Source organism: Colias croceus, chromosome 25 (genome assembly GCF_905220415.1).
Source record: "Colias croceus chromosome 25, ilColCroc2.1".
Lineage (NCBI taxonomy): Eukaryota > Metazoa > Arthropoda > Insecta > Lepidoptera > Pieridae > Colias > Colias croceus.
The window spans coordinates 3060886-3078195 of record NC_059561.1 but is presented as its reverse complement, the minus strand read 5'-3'; the positions used below and the strand labels follow the sequence as shown (position 1 = coordinate 3078195).

General features: G+C 36.6%; 1 protein-coding gene and 1 long non-coding RNA gene across 2 annotated transcripts; both read right to left on the bottom strand.

Annotated features, from left to right (window-relative positions):
- Positions 1-327: 327 nt before the first annotated feature.
- Positions 328-2430, bottom strand: LOC123703285. Its single transcript, XR_006752969.1, has 3 exons — positions 2367-2430; positions 1346-1501; positions 328-495 (listed from the first exon to the last, which is right to left on the bottom strand). It is a non-coding gene; the product is annotated as an uncharacterized LOC123703285 (long non-coding RNA).
- A 7624-nt stretch (positions 2431-10054) lies between these two features.
- LOC123703033 lies at positions 10055-16847 on the bottom strand. Its single transcript, XM_045650902.1, has 6 exons — positions 16517-16847; positions 13734-13902; positions 12209-12296; positions 11539-11661; positions 10903-11058; positions 10055-10204 (listed from the first exon to the last, which is right to left on the bottom strand). Exons 1-6 carry the CDS (start codon positions 16845-16847, stop codon positions 10055-10057), a joined length of 1017 nt encoding a protein of 338 aa, XP_045506858.1.
- Positions 16848-17310: the final 463 nt, after the last annotated feature.

Sequence of the window (17310 nt, the reverse complement as noted above, 5' to 3'; positions counted from 1 at the left end):
GAGCTTTGCATACAAATCAGAATAAATATTTTTCATAGAGCGGTGTAAAAAACATTGTTGAAGCATATCTATCAATTCTATTCGTAGCGTAGTTTCGAGTTTAGACGAATTGATATTACAAAGAATTTATATAATAAATATACAGTGTACCTATATAGCTTAAAGTGGGTAATTCGCGTCTATATAACCTGAAAGATAAATAGTTATACGAATTATTCGCTAATAAAATGAAAATAAACAACTCTTCCTTTTCAACTCATTATATTAACATTATATATTTATATATAGATTTATCAGAATTAATATATCACATAAACCATTAAAAAATTCAGCGTTTTAACTCGTTCAGTCTTCAGTCCCAAAAATAACTTCGAATATTTTAATGAAAACGTCAACAGGAGCCGTGTATAGCAGGAATGCAGTATACACGACTTCATTTTCACCCATAACTATCTTCCCTCCACCGATGATTAATTGCAACTCTAATATGAACATCTGTAAAGAATTATCTACGTTAATAATATGAACATAGATATGTCGCAGTCATGTAGTTGAATCTGCAATTTGATTTAATGACTAGCGCGTTCATTGAATGACGACATTTAATTGATTGACTAAATGACACCTTGTCAAGTCGTTAAATGTAACGTTCAATGTCTTGACTTAACTTCATTTAGCATAGACGTTGATATGAATAAGGGGGTGGGTTAAGTTAGATTCGTCGTATTTTTGAAAGACGAGACACATGAAGCTGCCTCACAACCGTTCTCTAGTGGACGTTTGACAAAAGTACATTATGTCGTAATTCAATGAACGCACTAGTCATTCAACAATTTGCCGAGCGTTATATCCAGGCTATGTTACAATCCGATAACTAATTACCTGAACGTTGAGTGACGCTTCAATCAACGCTCGGCCGAGTCATCCATGTGTCAATTGAATGTCGTCGTTCAATGAACGCGCTAGTCATTCAATCAAATAGCAGATTAAACCATATGACGGCGACATACATATACAATGCCATAATCTATGCAATTTTATGGTTAACATTACTGAAGTTTAGTCTTTGTTATACCGTTTTATATTCATGTCTAGATGTTTGTTACCATACAAACAAACTGCGCTTCGCGGTTTCACCCGCGTGACTCCGCTCCTGTTAGTCTTATCGTAATGATATATATCCTATAGCCTTCCCCGATAAATGGGCTATCTCACCGAAAGAATTTTTCAAGTCGGACCAGTAGTTCCTGAGATTAGCGCGTTTAAACAAACAAACTCTTCAGCTTTATAATATATTAGTAATTAGTATTAGTATTAGTATTAGAATACTGAATAGATGACTTACTATTGCATGTAGTACAGTACCAACGGGCAGCAATGTCCAGGTAATCGATTTCAATGGTATTTTGTATCTGTTTTTTGATACATACATCATAATATAGGTCGCAGTAAATGCTGTTATTATAACAATCACGTAAAGATACCACCGTCTAAAGTCAAACTGAAAATAAGAAGAATGTATAATAAAAAAATATATATTACTAGTGCCTATGAAAAATGCTTTTAAAGATAAGGCAATTGAATATAAATTTCTTATATTGGGTTAATAAAGAGTGTTATACATATTCTAAATGCTTATAAGGCAAATTCTCATGTCACAGTTGTGTAACCAAACTACTCCGAAACGGCTTTATTAATGAAAATTTTTAAAACTCTTCTGAAACAGTCATTTTGTGTAGAACTGTAGGTAGGCCTCAGAATGAAACATTTTTATATATCTAACTAGCTGCGCTCCGCGGTCTCACCCACATGGCTCCGCTCCTGTTGGTCTTAGCGTGATGCTAGAGGCTATATATCTTAATATATATAAATCTCGTGTCACAATGTTTGTCTTCAATGGACTCCTAAACCACATAACCGATTAAAATAAAATTCACACACCATGTGCAGTTCGATCCAACTTGAGAGATAGGATAGTTTAAATTTCAAATCGTTTTAGAGAAAGCGGGCGAAGCCGCGGGCGGTAAGCTAGTTATGATATATAGCCTTCCTCGATGAATGGGCTATCTTACACCGAAAAATTTTTTCAAATCGGTCCAGTAGTTTCTGAGATTAGAGCGTTAAAACATACAAACAAACTCTCCAGCTTTATTTAATACTAGCGGTCCGCCCCGGCTTCGCCCGTGGTACATATTCACGTTTTCTCTACATAAGAACCATCCTCGCACTTCAAGGAATATAATAAAAAAAGAATTAAAGAAATCGGTTCAGCTGTTCAGCTGTAAAGTTATGCGCTTACCAACACATTTTGGGATTCATTTTATATTATAGAAGATAGTATTGATAGATAGATTATTTACACTCACCTCAGTGAAAGAGAGAGCTGTGCACACAGCCACCACAGTGAGGATTGATATGGCAACGAACATAGGGACCAGGGATAAATGCCAGCAGGTATATGCGAATGAGAGAAAACAAGCACCAACGAACTGAAACATTATAAATAATAATAAATGTTTCAGGACAATTTTCACACACGGCACGATCTGATCCCATACTAAGCTTTCGCTTGTGTTATGGTAACCAGATGGCTGATAAACATACATATATATAATTTTAAATAAATACTTATATAGATAATCAACACCCAGACACAGAGCAAACATCTATGTTCACCACACGAACATTTGCCCCGGGTGGGAATCGAACCCACGACCTCTGGCTTGGAAGGCAGGGTCACTACCAACCAAGCCAACCGGTCAGTCGAAACATTGCATTACTATCACTACATCAACGAAACTAGCTGTGCTCCGCGGCTTTACACGCATTGCTCCGCTCTTTTTTGTCTTAGCGTGATGCTATAAAACCTATATGTTGACACGACCTGTTAGTAATATTCATGCAAAATTTGAAGTAAATCCATGTAGTACTTTTTAAGTTTAGCCCGGACATACATACAGACAAACAGACTAAAATTCTAAAACTATATTTTATAGTGGGAGTCGAGCATTGCTTCGGCACGAAATGGGTCAAGCTCGCACCGGGGAAGTTACCACACCCTCACAGAAAACCGGCGTGAAATGGTGGCATATTAACAGTATGCTACCGTGTTTCGTACGGTGAGTGAGGGGTCCGGAGACCCAAAAACAACCCCCAAATATGAACGCGGTGTTATCAGGCAGAATACCCCAGGAGGGTACCGGCACCTACGGTGCAGGAGAATCCCTCCCGCAGCGCCTGCGCTGTGGCAGCCCGTCGTATTCTGGGGCGGGCATAATTCCGCTCGGTCATGTGCCAAGGGGTTCGCAGAGCAAGCGAAGAAAATCACCCCCCTCCACTCTCACGGTGGACTTTTGTAACATCCGGGGGCTGCACACTAATTTAAACGCCGTCCACTACCATCTTGAGACGGCTAAGCCGGCCTTGCTCTTCCTGACTGAGACTCAGATATCAACTCCGGCCGACGTATCTTATCTCACATACCCTGGTTTTAAGCTGGAGCATACTTTTGCACCGCGTGCCGGGGTATGCGCATACGTTAGGGAAGATATCTGTTGTCGACGTCTTGGCACCCTTGAAGGTGAGGATCTGTCCATTATCTGGCTGCATATTGACTGCGGCGACCACCCTCGCGTCTATGCTTGCCTGTACAGATCCCACAGCGGGAATACTGGTACCGACCGTTTATTTGAGCACATCCAAGAGATGATCGACACTTTGCTTGTACAGTTCCCTTCTGCGGAGCTTGTGGTTTTAGGCGATTTCAATGCCCACCACGTTGAATGGCTTGGGTCGCGTACAACTGACCACGCGGGACGAACTGTGCACGATTTCGCTCTAGCCTATGGCCTAACACAGCTGGTCTCATCGCCTACGCGAATACCGGATGTGGAGGCCCATACTCCCTCTCTTCTGGATCTTCTGCTGACCACACATCCCGAGAACTATCAGGTCTCCATCGTGGCCCCACTGGGGTCATCAGACCATTGCCTGATACGGAGTATGGTGCCACTTACGGGTTCGAAACAGCAGACACCTGCAGCTCGACGCCGTGTGTGGCACTACAAGTCGGCAGACTGGGACGGAATGCGTGGTTTTTTCGCTTCCTACCCATGGGGGCATGTTTGCTTCTCCTCGGAGGATCCCAACGCTTGTGCTGAGTCTATCACTGACGTGGTACTGCAGGGTATGGAACTATTTGTGCCATACTCTGTTGTGCCCGTCGGTGGCAAATCCAAGCCTTGGTTTGGACGTTCCTGTAACATGGCGTCTCGCCAGAAACAGGAACTTTTTCAAGCCTGGGTTGCAGCAACGGCGTGTCGCGATCCAAGCGTTGGTCTCATCAGGAAGAAGTACAACTTTGCCTCCAGATCCTACAAAAGAGAAATCGCTAGGGCTAAATCTAGTTATATTGGTGCACTTGGCGATAGACTAACGCGACTTCCTTCGGGAACAAGGGCGTTTTGGTCCCTCGCCAAGGCCATCCAAGGTAACTTCTGTCGTTCATCCTTTCCACCTTTGCACAAGGACGAAGACTCTCTGGCCCATTCCGCTAAAGAGAAAGCCGAACTCTTGGGCGCTCTCTTTGCTAGGAACTCGACGCTTGATGACAGGGGAAAGACACCGCCGACCATCCCGCGGTGCAACCATTCAATGGCGAATATACGTTTCACACAACGTGCCGTTCGAAACGCTCTCTTTTCCCTTGACATCCATAAGTCGACAGGGCCGGATGGAGTCTCCCCTATTGTGCTTAGGACATGTGCTCCTGAGTTGGCACCGGTTGTAACCCGTCTTTTTCGGCTCTCTTACGCCAAAGGCATTGTTCCGAATTCGTGGAAGACTGCTCTTGTCCACCCAATCCCTAAAAAAGGCGATCGCTCAAATCCGTCTAACTACAGACCGATCGCCATCACTTCTTTACTCTCCAAAATAATGGAATCCATTATTAACAGCCAGCTCATGAGGTATCTGGAGGAGAGCCAGCTGTTAAGCGACCGGCAATACGGTTTCCGTAGTGGTCGCTCGACTGGTGATCTTTTGGTGTACCTCACTCACAGATGGGCGGAGGCGGTTGAGAGTAAAGGGGAGGCATTGGCTGTAAGTTTGGATGTAGCGAAAGCCTTCGATCGGGTCTGGCACAAGGCACTTCTAGCGAAATTACCATCTTTCGGACTTCCTGCGAGGTTATGCGATTGGGTTGCCAGCTTCCTGGAAGAGAGGAGCATTAAGGTCGTTATCGACGGTTCTTGCTCTAAGCCTCTTCATGTGAACGCTGGTGTCCCACAAGGCTGCGTGCTATCTCCTACACTGTTTCTTCTGCATATCAATGATTTGTTACAAATCAGTAACATTCATTGCTATGCAGACGACAGTACGGGGGATGCTCTTTATCCCGGCCGTGCAAACACCTCAAAGGAAAGCCTCAATGAGAGTCGAAACAAACTTGTGTCTGAAGTCGAGTCTTCTCTCCAAGAAGTCTCGGATTGGGGCGAACTTAATCTTGTCGAGTTCAATCCCCTAAAGACACAGGTTTGCGCGTTCACCGCTAAAAAGACCCCATTTGTCGTAGAACCTCGGTTTAAGAGTACTCCCCTTAGTATATCGCCGAAAATCGGAATCCTCGGAGTTGAAATCTCGAGTGACGTTCAATTCCGCAGTCATTTGGAAGCGAAGGCTAAACTAGCCTCGAAAAAACTTGGTGTGCTCAGTAGATCGAGACAGTACTTCAAGCCGGCCCACCGACTTCAGCTGTACAAGGCTCAGGTGCGACCGCATATGGAGTACTGTTCTCATCTCTGGGCCGGAGCCCCACAGTATCAACTCCTTCCTCTTGACCGCATCCAACGTCGAGCAGCTCGAATTGTCGATGACCGTAGGCTTTCCGATAGGCTCGATCCACTGTCAGTGCGGAGAGACGTTGCGTCTCTGTGTATACTGTACAGAATCTACTATGGGGAGTGCTCTGAGGAATTGTTCCACCTTTTACCAGCCGCACAGTTCCACCACCGGACCTCACGCCGTAAAAACCAGTTCCATCTGCACCATCTGGATGGTTGGCGCTCCACCACTGTCCGCTTCACCCGCAACTTCCTTCCGCGTACGGTGAAACTGTGGAACGATCTGCCACCTGCGGTGTTCCCGAACAACTACGACATTGGGGCCTTCAAGAAAAGAGCGTATTTGTCCATTAAAGGCCGGCAAAGCACCTGTAACACTTCTTGTGTTACAAGTGTTTATGGGCGGTGGTGACCACTTAACATCAGGTGGCCCACCTGCTCCTTTGCTTGCTCTGACATTAAAAAAAAAAAAAAAAAAAAAAGCTTCGACATCAATTGTAGATCACGCTTCAAGTATTCTTTTAAAAAATATTCAATGTACATGTTTTGACTTTCCTACGATTTAAAAACAATAAATTTCTAAGCTTAAATTTATTTTAAGGTAAAGTTCCGTCATAGAGTGGATAAATTGGAATAAGTCAATACATAATGTAAATCAAATTCAAGATGTGCTTAATAAAAGAATTAAAATTCAAAACAAAAAATAGTTTGAAACCCACGTTTCTTCGTCAAAGTTATTTATTCTTATTATTAATTCATTGCTTATTCTGAGTTTCGTTTTCGATTGCTTTTATAAGTATTGTAGCAGTTTTTTTATATGGTGAAGTCCCATGTCCCCTTGTGGGGTAAGGGACAGATGCATTATACATCTGTTTCACTGATCGATTTTCTTCAGGGACAAGTCTGTAGGTGATCAGCCTTCTTTTTTTGCCTTCTTTTTTCTTTTATTTTTCTTTAGGGACAAGTCTGTAGGTGATCAGCCTTCCATGTCCTGCCAGACCGAGACATTTTTTTTTCTTTGTCAACCGGGAATCGAACCCAAGACCCCTCGGTGTTATGCTCATGTGTCAACCACTGTACCAAGGAGGCGGTCATCATTTTTATTTAACACTATTAAAAATACTAATATATTTTAAAAATATTAACTGCTTTATATAGTCAAACTGAAATTTTTCCTACAGAGAAAAAAATCCTCTCAAAAATCTGCATTTCTTTCACATAATATTATCCTTTCTTTAAACTAAAAGTTTTATACCAAAATTAGAGACAAAACTGTATGGCTGTGTTTGAATTTCACAGAAATTGAAATATAAGTATGAACTTTAATTTACGTCAGACCTTGCCAATTTTTTTTCGCTTTCCATTCAATATAATTGTAAAAAAATAAAGTATATTGTACAATAAAAGAAACATAAATAATATTTACCGCCATGGCTAAAAATAAATAATGAAAAGGAACCCGTGTAAAACAATCGCTGCAGAACATAATACAGTTTGGTGGTACGAGGAGCAGTCTGAAATCAATCAATAGTTGAGAATCATATCAACAATTGAAATATAATAATTTTTAACAGAAACATAAACTTCCTTAAAATTGTTAGAACTGGACAAAATTTAAATGGAGACTAGACTAGGCACTTGCTTTCAAATAATAAAAAACATCAATATCGGATCAGAGTAGAGTAGTAACAATACCAAATTGTGAACCTCCTCCTTTTTTTAAGTCAGTTGAAAGAAGAATCTTTCTTTTGTTTTTGTTTACATTTTCTTATTTCAATTAAAATGTATTTTAGCAAAAAAAATATTATTAATCGTTAACTTTATTACTAACTAAGGTAAATAAGGGAATTTCAAAGCCGTTATACATTTATATTATAAATAAACGCAATTTCCATATTAATAAATGAAATGTGATTTGACTTTGTGATTGGATTGTGACTTTGAGAAAGTAATCAACAAGAAAAAAGACCTGCTGTTTTATTTCATTTTTATAAAAACAATTTTATTAGAAGATAAATAATAATCATAGTTAGAAAAAAGTTTCCTTATTAAATAGATATTATTTATAACAATTATCAGTTATACACTTACAGTCCAATAAAGAAATACATGTAAAAATCTAATTCTATAAGTGGTTCCCGTATATGGTTTCTGAAAAAAATTGAAAAAGTCAATTTATGCAGGTATTAAATAAACTTTTATTGATTCAGTCGTTTTGCTCTACTCTCTTCTCTGTAATTATGCCCATAATATATCAAAAGTTTGTCAATATTCATTGATAATAAAGCATTTGAATGCCTTAAAACCAAAAATATCAAATTCAATATTCATTAAAATTTATACCCTATTTCTTGATAGTAATGTTCAAAGTCGATTGTATAGCTCTTTACAAAACTCTGCCTCATATACGCGTATGCAGACCTTTGCTTCGGACAATTATTGAGCGTTATTATGAATCAAGATTGAATTAAGTAAAACATTGAAAGTAAAAAAAAATTGTTACCAATAAAAAATACTAACGAATTGACGATATATGACAAATAACCAATATTTAAACACAGTAAAACAGCGACGATTATCAGGGGATATTTTAAATAATCATTTCTGTCTGATTCGTAATAGAACCGTGAACCTCTCTCATCGTAACCACTATTGTAGCCACCAAATCCTGCAACCAAGAGAAATTACAGAAAGGAACCCAATAATAGTCACGAATAAAACAAACCGGTACGAAGCAGTTTGTCCTATTATACTAATTAAAAATAAACTGTTTACAGCCATATTGCTAAATATTTCTAACTAGCTGTGCCCTGCGATTTTACCCGCATTGCTCCGCTCCTGTTGGCCTTAGGGTGATAATAATATACAGCCTTCCTCTATAAATGGGCTATCTAACACCGAAATAATTTTTCAAATCGGACCAGCAGTTCCTGAGATTAGCGCGTTCAAATTAAAAAAAAAAAAAACAAACAAACTCTTCAGCTTTAAAATATTAGTATAGGTACTTATAATAAAATGGGTAATATTCCTAACTTTGCCAATTTAATTAAATTATAAATATATTGGAAGCACAGATTACTATTTACAATACGTATCAAATTTTGTAATAGATTTACCTGTACCAAATTGCACCCAAGTTATCTGTTGACTTTGCTTTTCCCCCTTTAATTTCTTCCCACTATCTTTATCACGTACACCCTTTTTAACCGCTCTTTCTTCTTTTTCTTCATCACCATTTACTTCCTCAAACTGTTCTTCTTTAAGATCTTCATCATTTTCAACATCTTTACTTGTAATAGGTTTACTTTCTTTTGGTTTATCAGTTTCATGACTTTTTTCTTTCTCTAATATATTGACTTTAAATTCACTCTGCCTTATTTCAGCAACTGCTTTTAAATTCATTAGGTGTTATTTAATCAATATAAACCAGAAATATAGTGAAAATTTATTTCATTAAATGGGTAGAAAAATTGACAAATAATATAAATTCTCTGAGTTTGATTATTCTGTCAATAAAATTTAATTGACATCTTTTTTATTAATATATTGTCGATGCGTTCCTATTATTATTGCGTTATTTTACGCATCGATCTGATTTTTTGACATAGCCTTCTTTTTACCACGAATATCAATTCACATCCTTAATATTTAATGAAATCTCATTCCCATGGGAATTTCCTTTGACTATGCAGGCAAAGCCGCGGGCAGAAAGCTAGTGGACCAATAAAATTAACATTCCATCGGACCTCTACTCTCGTACGTGACTTCCCCCAAGGCCGGACCAACCCCGGCGAAACGGTTGTGACAAAGTGGAAAATTATTTTCGAATGATGACAGATCACTTGCAATATTTTTAGGGAGAAAATAATATTACTTTTAAAAAGTAGGTGGCCTTCATAATTTTGTTCCTGGTTAAAAGACCGGTTTATATATATAATATATTGTTTAACATATTTATTATCATCAGACAGAAGAGACATATCTTACAGCTTTGCGTGGCATGAAACAGAGGTATTTAATATAGATAATGCAACTTTCATATATAATTTATTACCCGGAGAATATTCCATAGGTTTAGAACACTGTAGACTTTCCATGTAGGTACAACAATTCATTCATAATATAAATATTCCTAATAACTATACCGTATTCATAATTTTTACTATCACTAGGAAGGAAAAAATAAAACACCATCCACATTCCATTATATAATTTCACTCATCCATCAAGCCCATTATCTGAACAATTTTAAGGAAAATATCAATAATACTCGTGTACAACATATACGCAGCCAGCGTGTAATCATTCTCCCCAATCTCTATCCTCCCTCCTCCGAGGATCATTTGCAACTCCATTATTAACACCTGCAAGAAATTGACTGGATAAATACATAGGGAATACACTAGGGACGCTTTTGTGCCGATACAAACGAATGAGTTTATTTCGTGAGCGTTATTGTCTATGAAAAGAAGTTTGCTATTTTGTTTTTGGTAATCTGCGAGACAATCTATACTAATATTATGAAGGGGAAGAGTTGTTTGTTTGAACGCGCTAATCTCGGAAACTACTGGTCAGATTTAAAAAATTATTTCGTTGTTAGATAGCCCATTTATCGAGGAATGCTATAGGCCATAATAGCTATATCATCTCTAATTGCTGTGCTGATTAAAGTAGCACATAAAAATTAACAATTTACTTAATTGTAAAGCGTAAGTAAGTTTTCATAAACATTTGTTGAGCAACAAGTTGATGAACATTGCTGCTGAAAACTTTGTATTGTTGACGCTGTTGCATATTGAAATGCGTTAACTATACAACATACAGTATTGCCAGCAACATGTTGATAGCAACTCCTCACCATGTCGATTCAACTTTATTACTAAACAAATGTTTACCACGAAACTTTCTATATTGGTATCTATTGATAGGTGACGTATGTTTCTGGTTAACAGTTTATCATAATTTACTATTTATTTTAATATGAAACCTGGGTCAAAAGCATGTAATTTATTATGGGGCCAATAAATAATTAATTATCATCATTTCTTTATTAATAACTTACAATAACATTAAGTATCGCCCCCGCGAAGAGTAGGCCAATATGCAAGGGCTTATACCGTATATTCATAACCAACATCGTGACAGATATGATCGTCGATACAACAGCAAACGCTACCACGATAGCTACCACGTATAGATACCAGGCTGTGAAGTCGAACTGAAAAAGTGATTATTGGATACTTTTGGTTTATCTTGTGTTTTATTATATTACTAGCTTCCGCCCACGACTTTGTACGTGCACCCCCTTTTTTTCCCGTTCCCGCAAGAATCCCGTCCTAACATCTACCTGCATGCCAAATTTCAGCCCGATACATCCAGAGCTTTGGGCTGTGCGTTGATAGATCACTATATCATTTATTTCATTAATTCCGTGCATAACATTTACACGTTTATACGATTCTTTATTTGATAAACAATTTTAAATAGGGTGGTAAAGACTTCAAGACTTCGAGATTGCAACAAATAACTCGATGAGGTCTTGGATTAAATGAAAATATTTTATGGTGAAAATTCTAACACACAACACAAAAATAATGTTAACTCTTTCTTAGTCCCGGCATCTATCATCAATTTAAAAACACATGCATTTATATTTAATACATTAAATGACCAACTAGCCAACAACGTTTACACTCACACTAGTGCAAGCCAGAATCACGCACACAGCAACAACGACCACCGTAGTTATTACAGCGTAGAGTACGATGTTCGTTCTATACCGACATGTGATCGCAGCTACTAGTATACTCATACCTAGGACCTGAAAAGGACAAATTAAGGGCTGATTTTTCAATCCTTGGTTAAAACTTATTCGTCGAATAATGTAATACTTTATTGGATGGATAATTTTTATCCAAGCTTTGAAAAATCGGCCCTTAATAAAATAAACCATAGAGACTTTAATAAAATAAAGAATAAAGCACGTGTCTTTAGTAAAATAAAGAATTATTCCTTGGAATGATTTTCGTTATTTGATCACAAGGCAGGATTTAAGCCCGGATCTATGGCCGTACCGCATTGCCTAATCACTCGGCCACCTTGATCCCTTCCCAGCAATCATATTTCTTATAGTCTTTCTGCTCTATACATTCTGGGGTACCTACCTGTTTTATTGAAGATATTGTAATCAAATTTGTTCAACATTTGATGTACGTATATGAATGCGGCATTTATGGCCTATGAGGGTATAGGAGGCTCGTGCGCTGGTCATCAGTGGGAAGATATACTGGCTGTTGAAATTTTTATGCGCGACAAAAATTTCGAAAAAAAATCGATTTTTATTGTAAATAAACTAAAATTCAATTTACCGCAAACATAAGGCATACGAAGTTACAAGGTGGTCGTCTGGCACATTCGCTGCAGAACATTACGTAGTTTAAAGGTATTACAATACACCTGAAACAATTCAATATAATTATTAATTACTAGCTTTCCGCCCGCGGCTTCGCCAACGTTTTCAAAGAAAAACCCGTTCCCGTAGGATTTCCGGGATAAAATTCTTATGTCCTTTCTCGGGTATCAAAATATCTCTATACCAAATTTCATGCAAATTGGTTCAGTAGTTAAGGCGTGATTGAGTAACAGACAGACAGACAGAGTTACTTTCGCATTTATAATATTAGTATGGATTACATAAAATTATTTATATTATATTTATATAAAAAATAGCAATAGCTTTTCGCTCATGAATTAAGTAGTCAGTAATTTAATTTCAGAGCTCATAGAAAGCAGACATTTTTTTTTTGTAAAAGATAAATAGGTATAACGTAATCTATACTTCTATACTAATATGTATTATAAAGAGGAAAGGTTTGTATGTATGTATGGTTTTCATAAACTACTATACCGATTTTAATGAAATTTAGCACACATATAGAGGGTAACTTGGATTAACGCATAGGATAGGTTTTATCCCGGGAATCCCACGGGAACGGGAACCATGCGACTTTCCTTTGAAAATGCGGGCGAAGACGCGGGCCAAAAGCTAGTTGTATAAAAGATGATTGAACCTGTACTTATATTTATCTGTTGCTGAAAATAAATATTGTTTTATGAATTGATAGATATAACAGTTACATGATAACTAGATACATTTAATATTTCTCTTATAAATTATTAGGCAAAAACGCAACAAATTATAACGTAAATAAATTTTGTTGTCTACAAAAACAGTTAAAAAATTCACTTACATTGCCAATATAAGGAAAAACAAATTGTACTGCCGAAACGTTTGTTTTATATCTGGCCTGAAAGTATACAATATCTTTATATATAAAAATGAATCGCAAAATGTGTTGGTAAGCGCATAACTCGAGAACGGCTGAACCGATTTCGATGATTCTTTTTTTAATATATTTCTTGAAGTACGAGGATGGATCTTATGTAGAGAAAACGTAAACATGTACCACGGGCGAAGCCGGGGCGGACCGCTAGTAACTTAATAAATATCATTTCTAGAGCGACTAACGTAAAGCAAGAAGCGATAACAAAACATAACTGTGCAGACTTTAAAGGATAGATAAAGCCATTGATAAGGATAATAGGATTGCTAATAGCTCAATAATAATTATGGTCATCGATATTAATTTTGTAAGAACTGCAGGCATAGCGGCAAGTTGCTATAAAATAAATATAATAGGCCTTTTTAACAATGGACAGAGTTGGGTGAGTAGAGGCAATCACGATAGTGTAGAGGGCATGTCTATGATCGTTGTTTTTGCATAATCGCGGTAGTGGCAGCAAACATCGACGATCATTTGTTGGGCCAACGTTGCCCAACGTAAAGAGGCCAATTAAACATAACAGGTGCAGAAAACCAAGAAAAAAACTAACGTAGCCAATACAAAAGCGGTGAAAGCAGCGGTGATACACAGCATAATGAGTACAATAGTGAACACAAATTTGACGAAATAGTTCCGACTGGTCGGGTCGTAGTGTAGCGGCGCGCCGTGACCTTCGTACCCCCCTCCAGCGCCTCCACCGCCTCCATATCCACCGTACCCTGAAAGACGATTAGTAAGATACTATGTATCCATTGGCTAGTGTAAGGTAAACGCAGCTATTAACGACCCCTCTCAGGCAATTTAATACCTTACCATATTTTTAAGTATACTGGTTCTTCTAAAGATTTATAAGTATGGTCTAAAAGAATAGTACAAGAAATACAATTCAATTTAGTCTATTTTCGCTCTAAGATTACACTAGTGTATCAACGGTTGGAAAATATTAAGAAATATCTATGAAAAAGCAAAAAACGTGAATAATTCAACAGTAAACAATCAATTAAGACGCGGATGTTCTATTTAGAGAAGTCGGTTCTTCGCCTTAGAAAACAAAAATAATAATAAAAACAGAATTAATAGAAAACAATTTTGTTAAATTTTCTGTTATTTTATAAACTTTTTAAAGTATTTTTAAGTTATTAGTCAAGATTAGTACAAAGACTTTTTACCCACGAGTGAACCTTCCTGTAATATGAATTTGAACCAGACCATTGGAAAACTAATTATATACTGTCAAAGCCTAATTTCGTCTGTTTGTACACTAGAGACTAGAGAGCTCTTTGTTCTAACAGTTGAACAAATTGATTATTATTAACACAACTTGATTTAATTTACGAAATGAAATTCATCCCTTTACGAGCAAATTGATTAAATAAATATGAATTTAATTTACTCAATTCTTGTACATATAATTCATAATTAATAAATATCTTGTGTATTTTTATTCCATTTTATTCGACGACGCGGTTGGCGCAGTGGTAAAGTAACTGCCTACTGAGCCGACGGTCCCGGGTTCGATCCCCGGTCAGGGCAAATATTTGTGTGATGAACTCAATTATTTGTTCTTGGGTCTGGGTGTTATTATCTATATATGTATTTATTAAATATTATATTTATCGTCGCCTAGTACCCACAACACAAGCCTTAATTGAGCTTACTGTGGGACTAGGTCGATTTGTGTAATAATGTCCTATAATATTTATTTATTTATTTATTTATTTATTATATTACTCAGTGGACATAGCATTCGTTTAAGCGAAAATAGGTAAAAAATTCTTTCATAATTGAATACGAAATTTGTAGTTTCTGGAAATGGAAAACCAGAAAGCAAGGTAGAGATAAATAATTTCTGAATATGTTTTATATTCTTCGTTTTACACCGTATGTCTAAAACATTAGTTAGACGCCTAGGCTTAGATTACAAAATAAAGTACAGATGGAGCATGACAACCGCCCGTCGCCCTTGTCAAAGAAAATACGAAATCAAAAGCAAATACGTCGCTGCACCAGTGCTATAGCGCATATAGTGTCATGTAATACGTCAAAAAGGGATTGCAATTTTAGTAAAAAAATGCAGTCTTGTGATAATAAAACGCTGTAAAATTTGTTCCCGAAACCAAAAAAAAAATTGAAACATCTTTTCACAGGTTTTCTGTAGATTATTTGGCTGATTTATTTCTTTATACGAATAATAATTTTACAGATATGAAGGAATACAAAACTTCAACGTATGTTGCCAGTATTTTGAAAATGAATTTGCCATTTTTATTGGTAAAACGGTAAATTGGTTAAAAGATCTTCAGGGTAATGCTGTTGGATTAATTTTCGATCGTGAATGTGATTATTTGTATAGTGCACTAAAGGTTCATGATCATAATTAGATTATTTTAATAAGCATAATACATTATTTTGTTACTTTTATAAAGCTTAAAAACGTCATAGTCGTTTTCGCTAGCGATTTAATTTATGTGAACTCCATGATGAAAATAAAATGTCCCGTATTCTCGACCAAAAACTATCGCTATTCGCATTCATATATTTTGAAAAATAAAAAATAATATAATTATTATAGTTAATATTGAAACTTTTTTTATGTGATTATTTTGTCCATATATAACTTTAGTAGGCAGGTACTTTATATAATAAAATAATTTTTACAATATTACAAAAAAAATATCATAAACCCGAAATTATATTAAAATAAAAATTAAAACTTGACTACTAATTTATGTATATAGCCTACGCGCCACTAACATAATATTCAGATGATTGCAACAAATACATACATAAACTCGAAAAACATAACCCTCTTTTTTCTGTAGTCGGGGAAAAATTTGGGAAATTTTTCTATATCCGGTAACATTACACGCACACAGAAGCACCGTGTACGTACAGTGCAGCGGCGAAATGACAGCACACATAGCTTTATTGAAAATGACGATAAATCATTCGGTTTAGTTCGGCAACGCTCCATCTGTCTTTTATTTTGTAATCTAAGCGCCTAGGTATCTCAAAATCCATATTGTATACCTATCTCTTTGTTTCTCTCCATGCCATTACTTCGTGGGTAATATTTATAAAAAAAAATTCTTTATTATATTATGTACTAGCTTTTCACCCACGGCTTCGCCTGCTTTGTCTTAAAACCTAATGAATTTTATATTAAAACCTTCCTCTTGAATCACTATATATTTAAAAAAACCGTATTAAAATCCGTTGCGCTATTTTAAAGATTTAAGCATACAAAGGGACATAGGGACAGAGAAAGCGACTTTGTTTTATACTATGTAGTGATATTCCGCTTTATGTGTTGACATATGAAAAAGAAATTACCTGTATTGAATTGAACCCACGTTGTCTGTTGTCTCCGCTGGTCTCTCTTTGATTTCTTTCCATCTCTACCAGGTAAGCCTTTTTCAACATCTATTTCAAATATTCCATCTTTGAAAGGACTTTCTTTAACCTGGACTTCTGTACGTTCTTCTTTATTTTTAACCTCTTTACTTTCAGTTTCTTCACCGTGAACATCTTTACTTGTAAGCGGTTCTTTATTATCTTCTTTCGATTTATTTCTATCATCATAATGTTTTTTCTTTTCGTCCTCCAAAAATATATTAACTTTAATATCACTTCGAATAATTTCAGCGACTGAGTTAAAATGCATTCGTTACAACTTTGATTTCATCAGTTTATACATTTAAATATTATTTAAAGTAAATAGGAAAAGAAAATTCTTCAAAAAATAATATAAATTATGTAATTATGCTCATTTGATTTGACTTTGCTGTCAGTCTTGTTTAGTTGACTTTCCATGACTTTCCAACAAGGTTTCTAATGTTCCTGTCAGTCTAGTTTAGTTGACATTTATTCCAAATTTCTTGTTCCTAACCAAGTTCCTAACATATAAATTAAAATTAACATTAATAGTTTTCCGTCTAGTTCGCAAAAATTATAACATAATAAAAAAAACGGCGTGTGGCACTCGGGGACTGCCAGCCGCGGTAAAGCTATTGCATGCTATGCCTTCAAGCCACACCTCCGCCCGTCGGAGCGTGAGTTTTTCGTTACGGAATTTCTCGATTCGGTCCCCGCGCTCAAAGCCCGCGATAGAAACTTAAAATTATAAC